Genomic DNA, 14356 nt, shown 5'->3' with positions numbered 1-14356 from the left:
TCAATAGTGTTACCTAGACAGACGTTATATTGTATAAATCATGAAATTATAGCTTGATCAACTATGTACTTATAATATTGATATAAATTCAAAACTTTTTCAATAGAAAGAGCTAAAATTTTAGCTGAACATTCTTGAGATACAACAGTGAGGAAAAATATAGTAAAAATACCAGAGTTTCAAAAAAGGTATTTATCCAGATTTTCAGGATATAAAGTGGCTAAAATTGAAGGTAAATTGACTGGGGTCGTTTCATACCCAGTGTGACCGTCAAGGGTTAACACATTCGTTACATCATCGCCAGTGAAACAAAGGAATATTAATAATTAATAAGGAAATTATTTAACTTAAAATAAGAGACTTAGCAAAGTTTACACTATTCGTTAAACAAGTTCGCCAGTCATTTTAAGTTATGTCTTTCATCCGAATACTTTCTTATTTTCTACCGTCACCTCATGCACTTATACAACAAATGATTTCGTGAACGAAACCACGTATACCAAAGCAGCCACAAAAGCGCGTTCCGCTGTAAATCGACTGTGAAATCAAGAATCAGGATCATCGGTAACCTTGAGGATCTTAATGGACTCTTTATCCAGTAACTATTTGCTAAACGTGATATCGGGACATCGATTCGTGAATATTACTCCATTAACAGTCGGATTTTTATTTAACTTCATTTCAAGGTTCATATTGTGACATATTTCGGAAATAGTTTGCTATAAAGTTGAAGCTGAAAGCTATTTTTCGAAGTGCAGTTTCTAATTTAATTAATTAATTTGATATTATAAATTAATTCCAATTTATTCATTTTGTATTGAAACAGTTCATTAATAGTGAGTACTGAAACATTTCAGAAATTATTGCACGTAATGACGCACCGTATGTGTCACATACTAACATTGTGTAATCGATGACGCACTGTGTGCATCTCACATCATTAACCGTATATAAATTCTGATATTTTACGATAATTGTTAAACGTAAGTAATGACGCACCAGATGTGTCATACACTGACATTCTATGTAATACATGACGCACCATATGTGTCGTAAACTGTGCATTGTATGCAACAGGTGACGCACCGTATGCGTCTCATATCATCAATCATACGTAAATTTTAATATACACATTCTACAAAACTATTGTACGCAACTAATGACGCACCGGGTGTGTCACATACCAGTCTTCAATGCCACACATGACGCACCGTGTGCGTCCTACACTGTACAGATAACACATCATATGCATCTTACAGTAAAATTGTGTCAATTTTGATAAATAATATATATTCTACGATAGTCATTTTACGAAACTAATGACGCACCATGTATGTCATATCCTGTATGCAACATATGACGCACCGGGTGTGTCATATATGTTACATGCAGTAAAAGACGAATCATTATTTGTATTTTCTAAATGTAGATTTGGATTATATTTATATTAATAACAATTTGAGTACATTTGTACTAAATAAAACAGTATAATAAAACATGATAATATTAATATTATCTCTTTAATTAATTCCATAGATATTAAAATAACAGTATTATTAAGGCTTTTATGTTATTATCAAAAAGACCCATCTTCTACATAATTACAACGTCTTCAATGCTCATCTCCTTCATTCAACTTCTCCTCTATCTTAACATATCTCGCGAATTAATTAGAGCCTCAAGTACGGTAATAATTGTAAAGCGAGCGAAGTTGAAAGTAAAACCATGTAAAACTTGAACATGGCTAACTTCATCGCAGAAAAAGTGTGGAAATTATAAACGGCACCGGAAGTAGACCACATAGTTGTTCAAAAATAAAAGTAAAACGATTAAAGAGAATTACAAAATGCAAGAAGGTTATTAGCCTTTTACCGATCTGGAATTCTGTGCCATTCTAAAGACTGTACTCAACTCAATACTGACGTGATGACAAATTACGGAACGATTAAACAGAAATAGTGTCGCAGTATGCTCGATAAAATGGAGAAAAACCTTCCAAAGAAACTATTTATTAATGACAACGTATGTAACTTTAAAGAGAATGAGATAAATTTATGTGATGAAAACATTGAGTGAAAAAATCTAGGTCTCATTATTATGATTTAAGAAAAAGTAAAATTATTTTTAAAAAAATGAGTATATGTGGAGTAATTTTAAAAGTATAATTGGAATTGATTAACATGGAAATCCTATCAGTTTCATTCATGAAAAATTGAACAGTACAAAAATTGAGTAATAATTTTTAAATTTGTAAAATCTACAAATTTTTGAGTCGAAGAACTTGAAAATTTTGAAATATCAATTCGGTATGTTGTTAAACTAAATTTATTGAAAAACAAGTTTCAAAATGTGGAACATTAAGAATGTATAAAATTTACAAAATAAACAAACTAATTTGAATTTTCAAATTTAAGATTGTAGAAATTTTATGATTCGACAAGGGAGAAATTTTCAGAAACATCTTCAGAATAACAAGTTTACTGATTATCAAATGACAAACTTTCAAATTTTCAGTTTTAAAAACTTGATAGTTTAACAAATGAAAAATTCGCAAACTGTGTAATTTTCAGAATCACAAGTTTTTCAAGTTTCAAATGACAAAATTAAAAATTTAAAAATATAGAAATGTTAACATCAGTAAAAAATATATAGAAATGTAGAAATTTTAACCATAGTAAAAAAATATAGAAATATGAAAATTTTAACCACAGTAAAAAAATATAAAAATTTTTATAACAGAAAAAAACTGTAAAAGTACAGAAATTCTAACAACAGCAAAAAATATAGAAATATACAAACTTCTGTAAAAATGTAGAAATGTAAAAATTTTTACCACAATAAAAAATGCAGAGATATACAAATTTTCTTAAGAATAAAAAATCTGAAAGTGCCAAAAATTTTTACAGTAATCACAAGAGTGCTTAACTGAACTTTTTACCATAAAAAAAATGGAAAAAAAAAGCAGAAATAGCAAATCTTGAAACACACACATTCCCAACTTTCACTTAAAAAATTTTCAAAATTTGCCTCTCAAATTTTATCGAATCAGCCATAAATCACCGTATCAAAATGCTAAAAATGCCTTAACATTTAAGTTTTCCAATTCTTCGGGCAGAAACGAGAAGAAATAACCTAAATGATGAAAAACGCATAATTGCTTTCTTCGATTCTTTCAACATCCTTGTATAGAATATTCCTACGGGCGATAAGGTTATTGTCACAAGGGCAAACAGGTGGCCAAAAGGTGGTGGCACTACTGTGTGGTTTATACGTCGAACGTAATGTTCGAACATTCAGTCTTTCGCTTTCTCTGGGTCCGCGAACTGCTCGATCGGTCATTCGATTCACGTGCTTTCGAGCGTGGTCCACGTTAGTGTCCTTTTTCGGATCAGACGAATCATCACGGTACGGATCACCATTTACAGTGAAACTCGAATAGATGTATGGTATAATCACTTGTAGTAAGCAATTGCAATTGTGAGAAATTATTTTATTAATGACAGTTGGTTGAAACGCAAACTGAACTTACATGTTCAGTAAACATGCTAATTAATAGTAATTGTACTCTCAACAAGCCTGACTCACTGCTCTGACATTAATTCTTTATTTTACTGCAGCTGGTAAATGCAAATGCTTTAAAAGGTTAAAACTATCAAACCGGTTAAATGATAGTTATAAGTAACAAGATTTGTGGGGGTATTCTTGAAGTTTATGGTGACTTTTATTATAATAAAGAATTAATGGGTATTCATATTTTATTTTATACTTACTTCTTGATCTGTACATTATATATAATTTTCGATATGTTATGTTTATTATATTTTGAATTTTGTGGCAAGTGTGCATTGTATGCTGGTAGGGTTAGTGGTCATACTTTGAACTCGCATGTTTAACCTTAATGCTAAATAACATTTGAACCACCATATATGGATAATCATCAGATGTGTCACCTATATGTAGGTAATGTTCAAATGTGTCACCTATATATTGGTAACGTTCACATGTGTCTCCCATATATTGGTAATGTTCAAATGTGTCACCTGTATGTATATGGGTAATGTTCAAGTATGTCACCTATATCTGGGTAATATTCAAATGTGTCACTTATATGTATATGGGTAATGCTCAAGTATGTCACCTATATCTGGGTAATATTCAAATGTGTCACTTATATGTATATGGGTAATGTTCAAGTATGTCACCTATATCTGGGTAATATTCAAATGTGTCACTTATATGTATATGGGTATTGTTCAAGTATGTCACCTATATCTGGATAATATTCAAATGTGTCACTTATATGTATATGGGTAATGTTCAAGCATGTCACCTATATCTGGGTAATATTCAAATGTGTCACTTATATGTATATGGGTAATGTTCAAGCATGTCACCTATATCTGGGTAATATTCAAATGTGTCACTTATATGTATATGGGTAATGTTCAAGCATGTCACCTATATCTGGGTAATATTCAAATGTGTCACTTATATGTATATGGGTATTGTTCAAGTATGGTACTCATACATGGATAATGTTCAAATTTCCATATGAATCTATCACATACATGTATTATTAACAATACATTCACAACATTATTTACTTGCCTAATTAAAAATACTCGTACCAACCACTGGGAACTTTGGATAAATGTAACAAAATATTATTATAATATTATTTGATGACACTCCTTAAGAATATAAATACTACAAGCACTATAAAAGTACTACTATCTAGTATTTATATTTTCAATTGTTTCAACTTTTTGTTGATTAAATATTAATTTTATTCTGAACAAAACTGAGAACAACTTCTCTGACAGTATACATTACACTTTTTTATTATTAACGATTAGATAAATGCAAATGCTCTAATACTTTGAACTCCCATGAAGGTGTTAAAAATGTAAATTAATAGTAATTTTATTCTCGACAAACCTGATCAACTGCTCTGACAATATTCATCATTCTTTTTTGTAATATTGACGTTTAGATAAAATGCAAATGCTTTCTCATGTTTAAATTTGTAACAAATGTTAATTAATAGTAATTTTATTCTTGATAAACCTGATCGATTGCACTAATAACATGTAATTATTTGTGCTAGATATACGTGAGAGTATTAAATAATATCATTTCTCAATGGATAATAAAAAATCGTTTTTTGTGAAATGAGTGAAAAAAATTTGTGTCATTTGAATATGGGTGATATGGCGATAACATGTTAATTTTTGTAGTAAACAAAAAAAGATTGAAAGTGAAATGAGAATCAGTATAGCAGACTAGTGAACCAATAGTATAGTATAAAACAATGAATAGAGGAGTAGAATAGTAGTGTAGTAGGAGAATAGTATAGTAGTATAGTGAGACAATAGTATAGTGAATATAGTAGTATAGTAGTATAATGAACCAATAGCACAGTGAAATAGCAGTATAGTAGTATAATGAACCAATGGTACAGTAAAACAGTAGTATAGTAAAATAGTGAACCAATAGTATAGTGCAGAACAATGAATAGAGGAGTAGACTAGTAGTGTAGTAGGAGAATAGTATAGAAGTATAGTGAGACAATAGTATAGTGAATATAGTAGTATAGTAAAATAATGAACCAATAGTATAGTGTAGAACAATGAATAGAGGAATAGAATAGTAGTGTAGTAGCAGAATAGTATAGAAGTATAGTGAGACAATAGTATAGTGAAATAGTAGTACAGTAAAATAGCAAACCAATAGTATAGTGTAGAACAATGAATAGAGGAGTAGAATAGTAGTGTAGTAGGAGAATAGTATAGAAGTATAGTGAGACAATAGTGTAGTGAATATAGTAGTATAGTAAAATAGTGAACCGATAGTATAGTGTAGAAGAATTAATAGAAGAATAGAACAATAGTGTAACAAAATAATATTATAGAATTACAGTGAAACAATACTACAGTGGAATAGTAGTATAATAAAATAGTGAATCAATAGTATAACATACAAAAATTAATAAAAAATTAGAACCTCAAGCACTAAAATAATAGTTGCAATACACATGTTAATGTCACGTTTAAAATAACAATCAACGTGTTTTAACTAATGAAAGACTCAAAGAAAAGAAGAATGAACGAAAGAAAGTCGAAATCCGTTCCGAAAAGGTCGATCGGTGACACGGTGCCCGTGAATGCCGATGTCACTGGACTGCATTGTTAAAAGAAGAAAGTTATGCAAACGTTTCGCTTGTATGCCTTATCGTAAGTGGGAAGCAACCTATACAATTCTTTATGATAGTGAATGGTCCTCGTTAACGTGCATACCAAGAAATCCTATTTACCGAAATTATCGTCCAATGTTTCCTCGTCAAACGAGTCATTCAATTCATGTTGGAAATTATACGGTTTACGCAGGTATAACAATAGAATAATAAAACAAGTTTTTGTCTATGAAAATTGCACGGCGCTTATGAAATGCATTGTTAATAGAAAAATTTGAATTGGAAATCGCTTGTTGGTTGTGACGTACAAATTACTATTTGAAGATAGGAAAAAGAGTAATTGATGTATGTGGACATAATATAATTTCTTGTATAGATTTTATTTTATTTACAGAAAAAAAAAATTGAAAATTGTCTTTTAAAAAATTTGTGTATAATATAGAAATTGTTTACTGTATATAAAAATTGCGATGAAAATAAATTGTTGTATTAAAGTGTGTATCACATATCATTGTTATGAATCTCATTATTAATTTTGATTGTAGAAATTATTTTTTGAAAAGTGTGAATAGTAAAAATAATAAATAATAAGCTGGTATAAATTGGTATAGTAGGTACAGTATAATAGTTAAGTCACAATATACTAATTTCTTGTACAGAATTTATTTCAGAAAAAAAAATTGAAAATTTAAAAAAAAAATTTAGATATAAAACAGAACTTGTTGTTTATATACAAAATGCTGTTTCTATAAAAATTTTAATTGTTAACAAAAAAAATTGTAATAGTCAAAAATAGTAATTAAAAAGTTATATTTAAATATACATCAAGTATCACTATTATAAATCGTTGATATTTAAAAATAGTTGCTAAATTCAAGCTTGTACTAAACACCTAATTCCTAAAGAAAGTTCAAAATGTCTATTAAAATAAATTTAGCAAGTCACTCAAGAAACTAGTAAACGAAAGTTGTTTCTTAATAACTATCAAAATTTTAAGGAGAAATCCTTTCTAATCGGACCAAGGTTAATTTAGTAACATGTTACTGAATGAGAAAAATATTTCGTAATAATCAGCATCCGACTCAGACTTTGTTTCGAAATTTTACTGTGTCAATGTCAGAATCACTCTATAAAAAGACTGATCTACAGGTGAAATGTGAAATATCTCGAAATCGATGAATATGAAAAAAGTGCGTCGTCACATGTTAAATTAGTAATTTTTCAAAATCAAATGTTATCTACCCACAGATGTTCAGATAATTTGCCAATTTTGAAAATTTGAAAGTTTCTTAATGTACAACTTCTTATTTTTTTTTTTGTGAGCATGACAATTTTTTTTATATGCAATTTTAAAAATGATAATTTTCTTTAAATGCAAATTTAAATAAGAAAAATTTTGAAATATAATGTTTAAAAATTTTACTTTCTATATTTGCATGTGTCTAAATAGTTGACTTCTATGACTTAAAAATTTTTAATTGTTAAAGTTTAAAAATGTACAAATACATTTGCAAAATTGATAATTTAAGAAAGCCTAAGAAAGGAAAATTTTAAAAAATTTCTTCATACAATAGCATTAATAATAATTCATGTAATAATACATTTATGTTAATGTTTAAAAAAACACATAACTGAATGTTTGCCTTGTATTTTCAGATACGATCGAGAAACTACAAGATCTAACGATAAAAATCAAGAAATTCAAAACTCGTCGCATAAAGCTTGGATACAAGGACACCAATAAAATTTCATAAAACTTCTCTCTGAAGAGAAAAAATTTACCAGAGACAATAAAAGTTTGTCATAAAACATTGCAAACCGACCATAATGTCACCTCTTCATGTCGTAATCATGCAAGCACATATAATTCCCCATAAAATCTCGTATCATTATAGATAACGTTATCTCATTAAAATTTACTACTAACCATAAACAATAATTAACCGTAAGCAATTAAGGATAATTACAAGTAATTACAAATCTCTTCGACAGAGAACTGCAACTGTCTGCAAAAAAATTTTAAACAAAGTGAAATAAAAAATTGAAATAAATAAAACTTCATTAATAAATGAAGATTTATTAGAAATAAATTTATTCAAGATAAATGAAGAATTTTATTCAGAAAATTTTAGAAAATTGATTGAAATGCAAAAATGATACATTTATTAATGACTCTAGTGACAATAAAAGGAACCGAGAGCTTCTTAAATTAATAATCAAATTACTTGATGAAATTAAGTAAACTTCAATTAAATGAAGATGAATTTTAAGATAAGAAAAATAAATATTTCATAACAATTGAAATATAAAAATGGTACCTGTAATGGCTACAGTAGCAATCAAGTAAAACAAAATTTTGCAAATTTATTTTGAATTAGTAAATGAAGATTTTCTTCTCAAAAATTTCAAATTAAGAGAAATACAAAAATAATGATTCTGTCAATAACTAAAGTGATGACAAACTAAAACAGAAATTTACCAAATTTACTGTCAATTAATAAACGAAGTTTTCCTTCTCAAAACCTTCAAATTAATTAAAATACAAAAATAATGATTGTGTCAATAACTACAGTGACAACAAACTAAAACAAAAATTTCCCAAATTGATTCTCAATCAATAAACGAAGATTTTCTTCTCAAAAACTTCAAATTAATTAAAATACAAAAATAATGATTGTGTCAATAACTACAGTGACAACAAACTAAAACAATAATTCCCAAATTGATTCTCAATCAATAAACGAAGATTTTCGTCCCAAAAATTGAAGAAGGATTAAAAGAACAAAAATGGCAATAGCGACAGTGACTACATTGGCAATAAAGAGCGCCACTATTCTGCTCGGTAAATTAGCGATTATTCCAGTTCTGATAGCAGCACTTGCCTACTTCAATTACGACCTGATGGATCCTGAGAATCAACCGAAGGTGACGAAGCAATTAAGGAAAGAGTATGATTTCGTGGTTGTGGGTGGAGGATCGGCTGGGAGTGTGGTGGTAAATAGACTGACAGAAAATCCAGACTGGAGCGTGTTGTTGTTGGAAGCTGGAGGACACGAGACTGAAATAACCGATGTTCCGATTTTATCGATCTATTTGCATAAGAGCAAATTAGATTGGAAATACAGAACGCAGCCTCAGGATTCGGCTTGTCAGGCTATGACGGATCGACGATGTTGTTGGACTAGGGGAAAGGTGAGATTTGCTGGGGAATTTGCTGGTAGATATGAGAATTTGAGGATTGGGGGAAGTTTGAGAAGTTGGAAAAAATGAAAATTTTATGATTTGAGAATTTGAGGTTTTGACAGTTTAAAAATATTGAGATTTGAGGATTTGGGAGTTTTGAAACTTGAGAATTTGAGTATTTCAGAGCTTGAGAATTTGAGAATTTGGGCATTTGAGGATTTGAGAATTTGAGGACTTCAGAGTTTGAGAATTTGGACATTTGAGGATTTGAGAATTTGAGGACTTCAGAGTTTGAGAGTTTGGGAATTTGAAAATTTCAAGATTTGAGAATTTTAGTACTTCATAGTTTGAGATCTTAAGAATTTAAGCACTTCAGAGTTTGAGAATTTGGACATTTGAGGATTTGAGAATTTGAGGACTTCAGAGTTTGAGAGTTTGGGAATTTGAAAATTTCAAGATTTGAGAATTTTAGTACTTCATAGCTTGAGATCTTAAGAATTTGAGAATTTTAGTACTTTAGAGTTTGAGAATTTGGACATTTGAGGATTTGAGAATTTGAGGACTTCAGAGCTTGAGAGTTTGGGAATTTGAAAATTTCAAGATTTGAGAATTTTAGTACTTCATAGCTTGAGATCTTAAGAATTTGAGAATTTTAGCACTTCAGAGTTTGAGAGTTTGAATACTTGAGGATTTATGGATTTGAGTATTAATTTGACAAAATTTTAGGTTCTTGGAGGATCCAGCGTCCTGAATACAATGCTATACATCCGTGGAAATCGTCGAGATTTTGACCAATGGGAGAGTTTTGGAAACCCAGGTTGGGGTTATAAGGATGTCCTTCCTTATTTCATTAAGTCTGAGGACCAAAGAAACCCGTATCTTGCTCACAACAAATATCATGGCGTCGGTAAGATATAAGAACTACACTTCAACATCCACTCATGAACCTCTTACTATATCTGAAAACTCTTACAACTATTACGACTTGTTATAATCCTCCATTAACGATTTTATTGTTTTATTTCATGAAGGACATAGTCATTTTACTTTACAAAAATTGTATAACAAATTCATTGCTCAAATGACATTGCTATTACGTTCCATAAGTTATACAGTCGACACATTTTACAAATGAAGTAGCTAATTCATTTCATAAATGATATACTAAATACATTTTACAAATGATGATGACCCTTGATTCCACAAATTACGTAGTGAACTCATCTTACAAATGACATAGTCATTTCATTCAAAAATTGATGTAATCATTTGACTTCACAAATGAAATCACAAATTCATTTCACCCACATCTTTTCACAAGAAAGAAATCTTCATAACCTAATTTTCATAACTTCTTTTCACAAAAACTATAACCCCTAACCCACAATGATCGCTTCAAGGTGGCTACCTAACGGTCCAGGACTCCCCATACAACACTCCCCTGGGCGTAGCCTTCCTGCAAGCCGGCGAAGAAATGGGATACGACATTCTCGACGTGAACGGCGAGCAGCAAACAGGTTTCGGTTTCTTCCAGTACACCATGCGAAGAGGAACCCGATGCAGCGCAGCGAAAGCGTTCATCAGACCCATCCAGTTGCGACCAAACTTTCATTTGTCCCTCTGGAGCCACGTCACCAGAGTCCTGATAGACCCCCGAACCCGCAGAGCGTACGGTGTTGAATTCATCAGAGAGGGTCGCAAGGAAGTGGTCTACGCCCGCAAAGAGGTGATCCTCTCCGCAGGTGCCATAAATTCTCCTCAGCTCCTGATGCTCTCAGGTATCGGACCCAGGGAGCACCTGCAAGAAGTAGGCATCCCTGTGATCCAGGACCTGCCGGGTGTCGGGCAGAACCTACAAGACCACATAGCGGTTGGAGGTCTGGTTTTCTTGATAGACTACGAGGTCAGCACGGTGATGCACCGTCTGGTGAACCTAAACTCCGCCTTGCGTTACGCCATCACTGAAGACGGTCCCTTAACGTCGAACATCGGTCTGGAGGCTGTTGGGTTCATCTCCACGAAGTACGCGAACCAGTCCGACGACTGGCCGGACATAGAGTTCATGTTGACTTCATCTTCCACCAGCTCCGACGGAGGCACCCAGGTGAAGAGCGCGCATGGACTGGCTGACGATTTTTACAACAACGTGTTCGGTAAAATAGGCAGTCGTGATCTGTTCGGAGTGTTCCCCATGATGCTCAGACCCAAGTCCCGCGGCTTCATCAAACTGAAGTCCAAGAATCCTCTGGACTACCCGCTGATGTTCCACAACTATCTGACCCATCCCGACGATGTGAACGTGCTGAGGGAGGGGGTCAAGGCGGCCATCGCTTTTGGCGAAACCAGCAGCATGAAGCGGTTCGGTGCCAGGTTCCACAGCAAGCCTCTCCCCAACTGCAAGCACTTGCCCATGTTCACCGACGAGTACTGGAACTGCGCCATCAGGCAGTACACCATGACGATTTATCACATGAGCTGCACGGCGAAGATGGGGCCTCCGAGCGACCCCATGGCTGTGGTGGACCCCGAGCTCAGGGTGTACGGGGTTGCGGGGTTGAGGGTCATCGATGCGTCGATCATGCCGACGATCACTAATGGTAATATTAACGCGCCGGTGATTATGATCGGGGAGAAGGCCTCGGATCTGATCAAGAAGCAGTGGCTGTCCAGACGGAAGAGGGACAATGTGACCACATCTTGATGTAGAATTCTGGGATGATGTATACGCTTGTATCGTAAGCTGAATGTTACGGGTTATAAAGGAACGTTATATAATCAGATATGTGGCAATCGATGAACATTCCGGGACATTGAACTCGGTGAAAATGGGATATGAAAGTCCTACCGAAAGCTTGTGTTACATTTAGGTCGATACTTTAAGGTACTTTCAAATGATGAGGAAAAGAGAAAATTAAGAGTGCAAACCCGTTTCTCTTAAAATCCGGTGGTTACTGCACAATCGATACGCACGATTGCAACACACTTGATCGTCCACTTTGATTGTGACCTATATTCCGCTCACCGAGAAAATTTCAAGAAAATTAGCTCAACGTTCTGATCCTCTAACCACGATTTGCCGGTTTCTTATAACCGGAAAGATATGCAACTTTACTGTCTACAGATCGTTGAATGTGACGAAATAATTTATTTGTGCAATTCTGTGAGATTTGTTGATTTTTAGTCTTAGGAAGATTGTAAAGCAACAATCATGACAAATATGAATTTTAGGAGCTAGTGAGGATGTTATGTAATATTTATTGAAATGGAAATTTTTATTTTTGATAAATGTTTTGAGATTGTGTAAATTTGTATGACTTAGGGAAAATATTTCTCTCATAGATAGAAAGTTCTGTTTTTAAATAGACATTAGTTGCAACATATTAACACCTCGGTGCCATGTTAAGTAGATATACAAATAGAAAATGTAAGAATTCATTAGGTGTTGTAATCAAAGAATTTTGTTATTACAATCGCAGTTTGGCAAAGATTGAGATTATAAGAAGAGATAAGTATTTTAAAAATAATATAACAAATTTGGATTTTAGTGAGACATTAAACGTGTTAATATTAAAAAACAGGGAGTATATTAATTAAAATTATCTTTCTTGCAAGGTTTGTTTGAGAATGTGTTTAAATAGTTGCACAATTGTTATGATTGCAAAAAATAATTGAAAAGAGGACAGAATAATTGTAGGAATAAAACAGAGGTTTAATATTAACACACCTGAAAAAGAAACCACCTCAGGTAAACATTTCATTGTAATTATGTTATATTTCGTTAAAAAATATTTATTCGTTAAAAATATCGTATACATAGGGGATTGTGCAAATCATTTATTATCATTAATTTTATGAAGAATAAAATCTAGCGAATTTCATAAAAAATATATTTTTGATGAATAATTTGAAATTTTTTATTAATTCATTAATACTTGATATCTAAATACTTTTTGACCAAGAATTAAAATGTAATTTTCAACTGAATGATTTTTTAATTAAACACAGAAAATTCAATTTCGTCGAATCAAATATCAAAAGTTAATTTTAATTAAAATTTTTATTAGATAGAAATTATAGTAATTATCAATAATTGCAATTTAAATTATAATTAAAAAGTCATGCAGTTGAAAATTGCGATTTAATTCTTAATGAAGAGAAACTAATTACGAATTAAATACTAGTGATTAATGCAATTAAGAGAAATGATTAACTTAATTATGAGAAGTATAAATAGTAAGTAACAAATACAGAAGATGTGTGAAGATGTGAAAACCCTCGTTGCACGGTAAATATTGTGATAGATAGTTAACTTTGTAATTAATATTACTGCAATACACAGAAAGTTCAAACAATTTATAAATAATTCATAGATAATATTGCACGGTGATCGTACAATAAAGAACACTGATTTGCAAGTGGTCAGAGTATAATTCTACCATTATGTTGCGAACTAGGATTATTACGAAATTGAAATTCTGACACGTATTTGAACTGCGAAATAGTTCAATTGAAGTATTGGAACATTCTATATAATTCTTTTTAGAATAATTCGACTTAAGGGAAAATTTGTATATTCTAAGTGTTTGATACATTTCGATGTTTAAGTATTTTAAATTTATTTAAATAATTGAATTATTCAAGTTGTTCGAAATATTCAATATGAAACTGAGAATATGAAATGAAATCTCGAAAATGAAGCTCGAAATGAAATTGGATAGGTGATGACATAGAAATTTAATTTTGAATCGAATTTAATTGAAATTTGATATTTTAAATAGATTGGAATTGAGTAGTTTAAATGTATTAAAATTAGGAATTTTAAAAAACTTATATTTGAATATTTTTAATAATTTAAACTTGAATATTTGAAACAACTCAAACTTGAATATTTTAAGTAACTCAAACTTGAATATTTTCAATAACTTAAACTTGAATATTTTAAATAACTTAAACTTGAATATTTGAAATAACTCAAACTTG

General features: G+C 31.3%; 2 protein-coding genes across 7 annotated transcripts in view; one reads left to right on the top strand and one right to left on the bottom strand.

Moving 5' to 3' along the window:
* Flo2 (flotillin-2) overlaps positions 1-14356 on the bottom strand; it is a 156164-nt gene that overhangs the window by 81571 nt on the left and 60237 nt on the right. The gene's annotated exons all lie outside the window — the stretch shown is intronic.
* Positions 3265-13263, top strand: LOC100877446 (glucose dehydrogenase [FAD, quinone]). 5 transcript variants are annotated; one of them, XM_076540096.1, is made up of 4 exons: positions 3265-3405; positions 7850-9385; positions 10103-10283; positions 10777-13263. In XM_076540096.1, exons 2-4 carry the CDS (start codon positions 8981-8983, stop codon positions 12075-12077), a joined length of 1887 nt encoding a protein of 628 aa, XP_076396211.1. In that variant the 5' UTR covers positions 3265-3405; positions 7850-8980; the 3' UTR covers positions 12078-13263. The 5 variants fall into 5 exon arrangements, with proteins under 5 accessions (XP_076396211.1, XP_076396215.1, XP_076396224.1 ...); XM_076540100.1 differs by having other exon boundaries at positions 3265-3441; XM_076540109.1 differs by having other exon boundaries at positions 3265-3446.

The sequence above is a fragment of the Megachile rotundata genome, chromosome 2 (assembly GCF_050947335.1).
Source record: "Megachile rotundata isolate GNS110a chromosome 2, iyMegRotu1, whole genome shotgun sequence".
In the NCBI taxonomy this organism is placed as follows: domain Eukaryota; kingdom Metazoa; phylum Arthropoda; class Insecta; order Hymenoptera; family Megachilidae; genus Megachile; species Megachile rotundata.
This window is presented reverse-complemented; position numbering and strand designations above follow the sequence as displayed.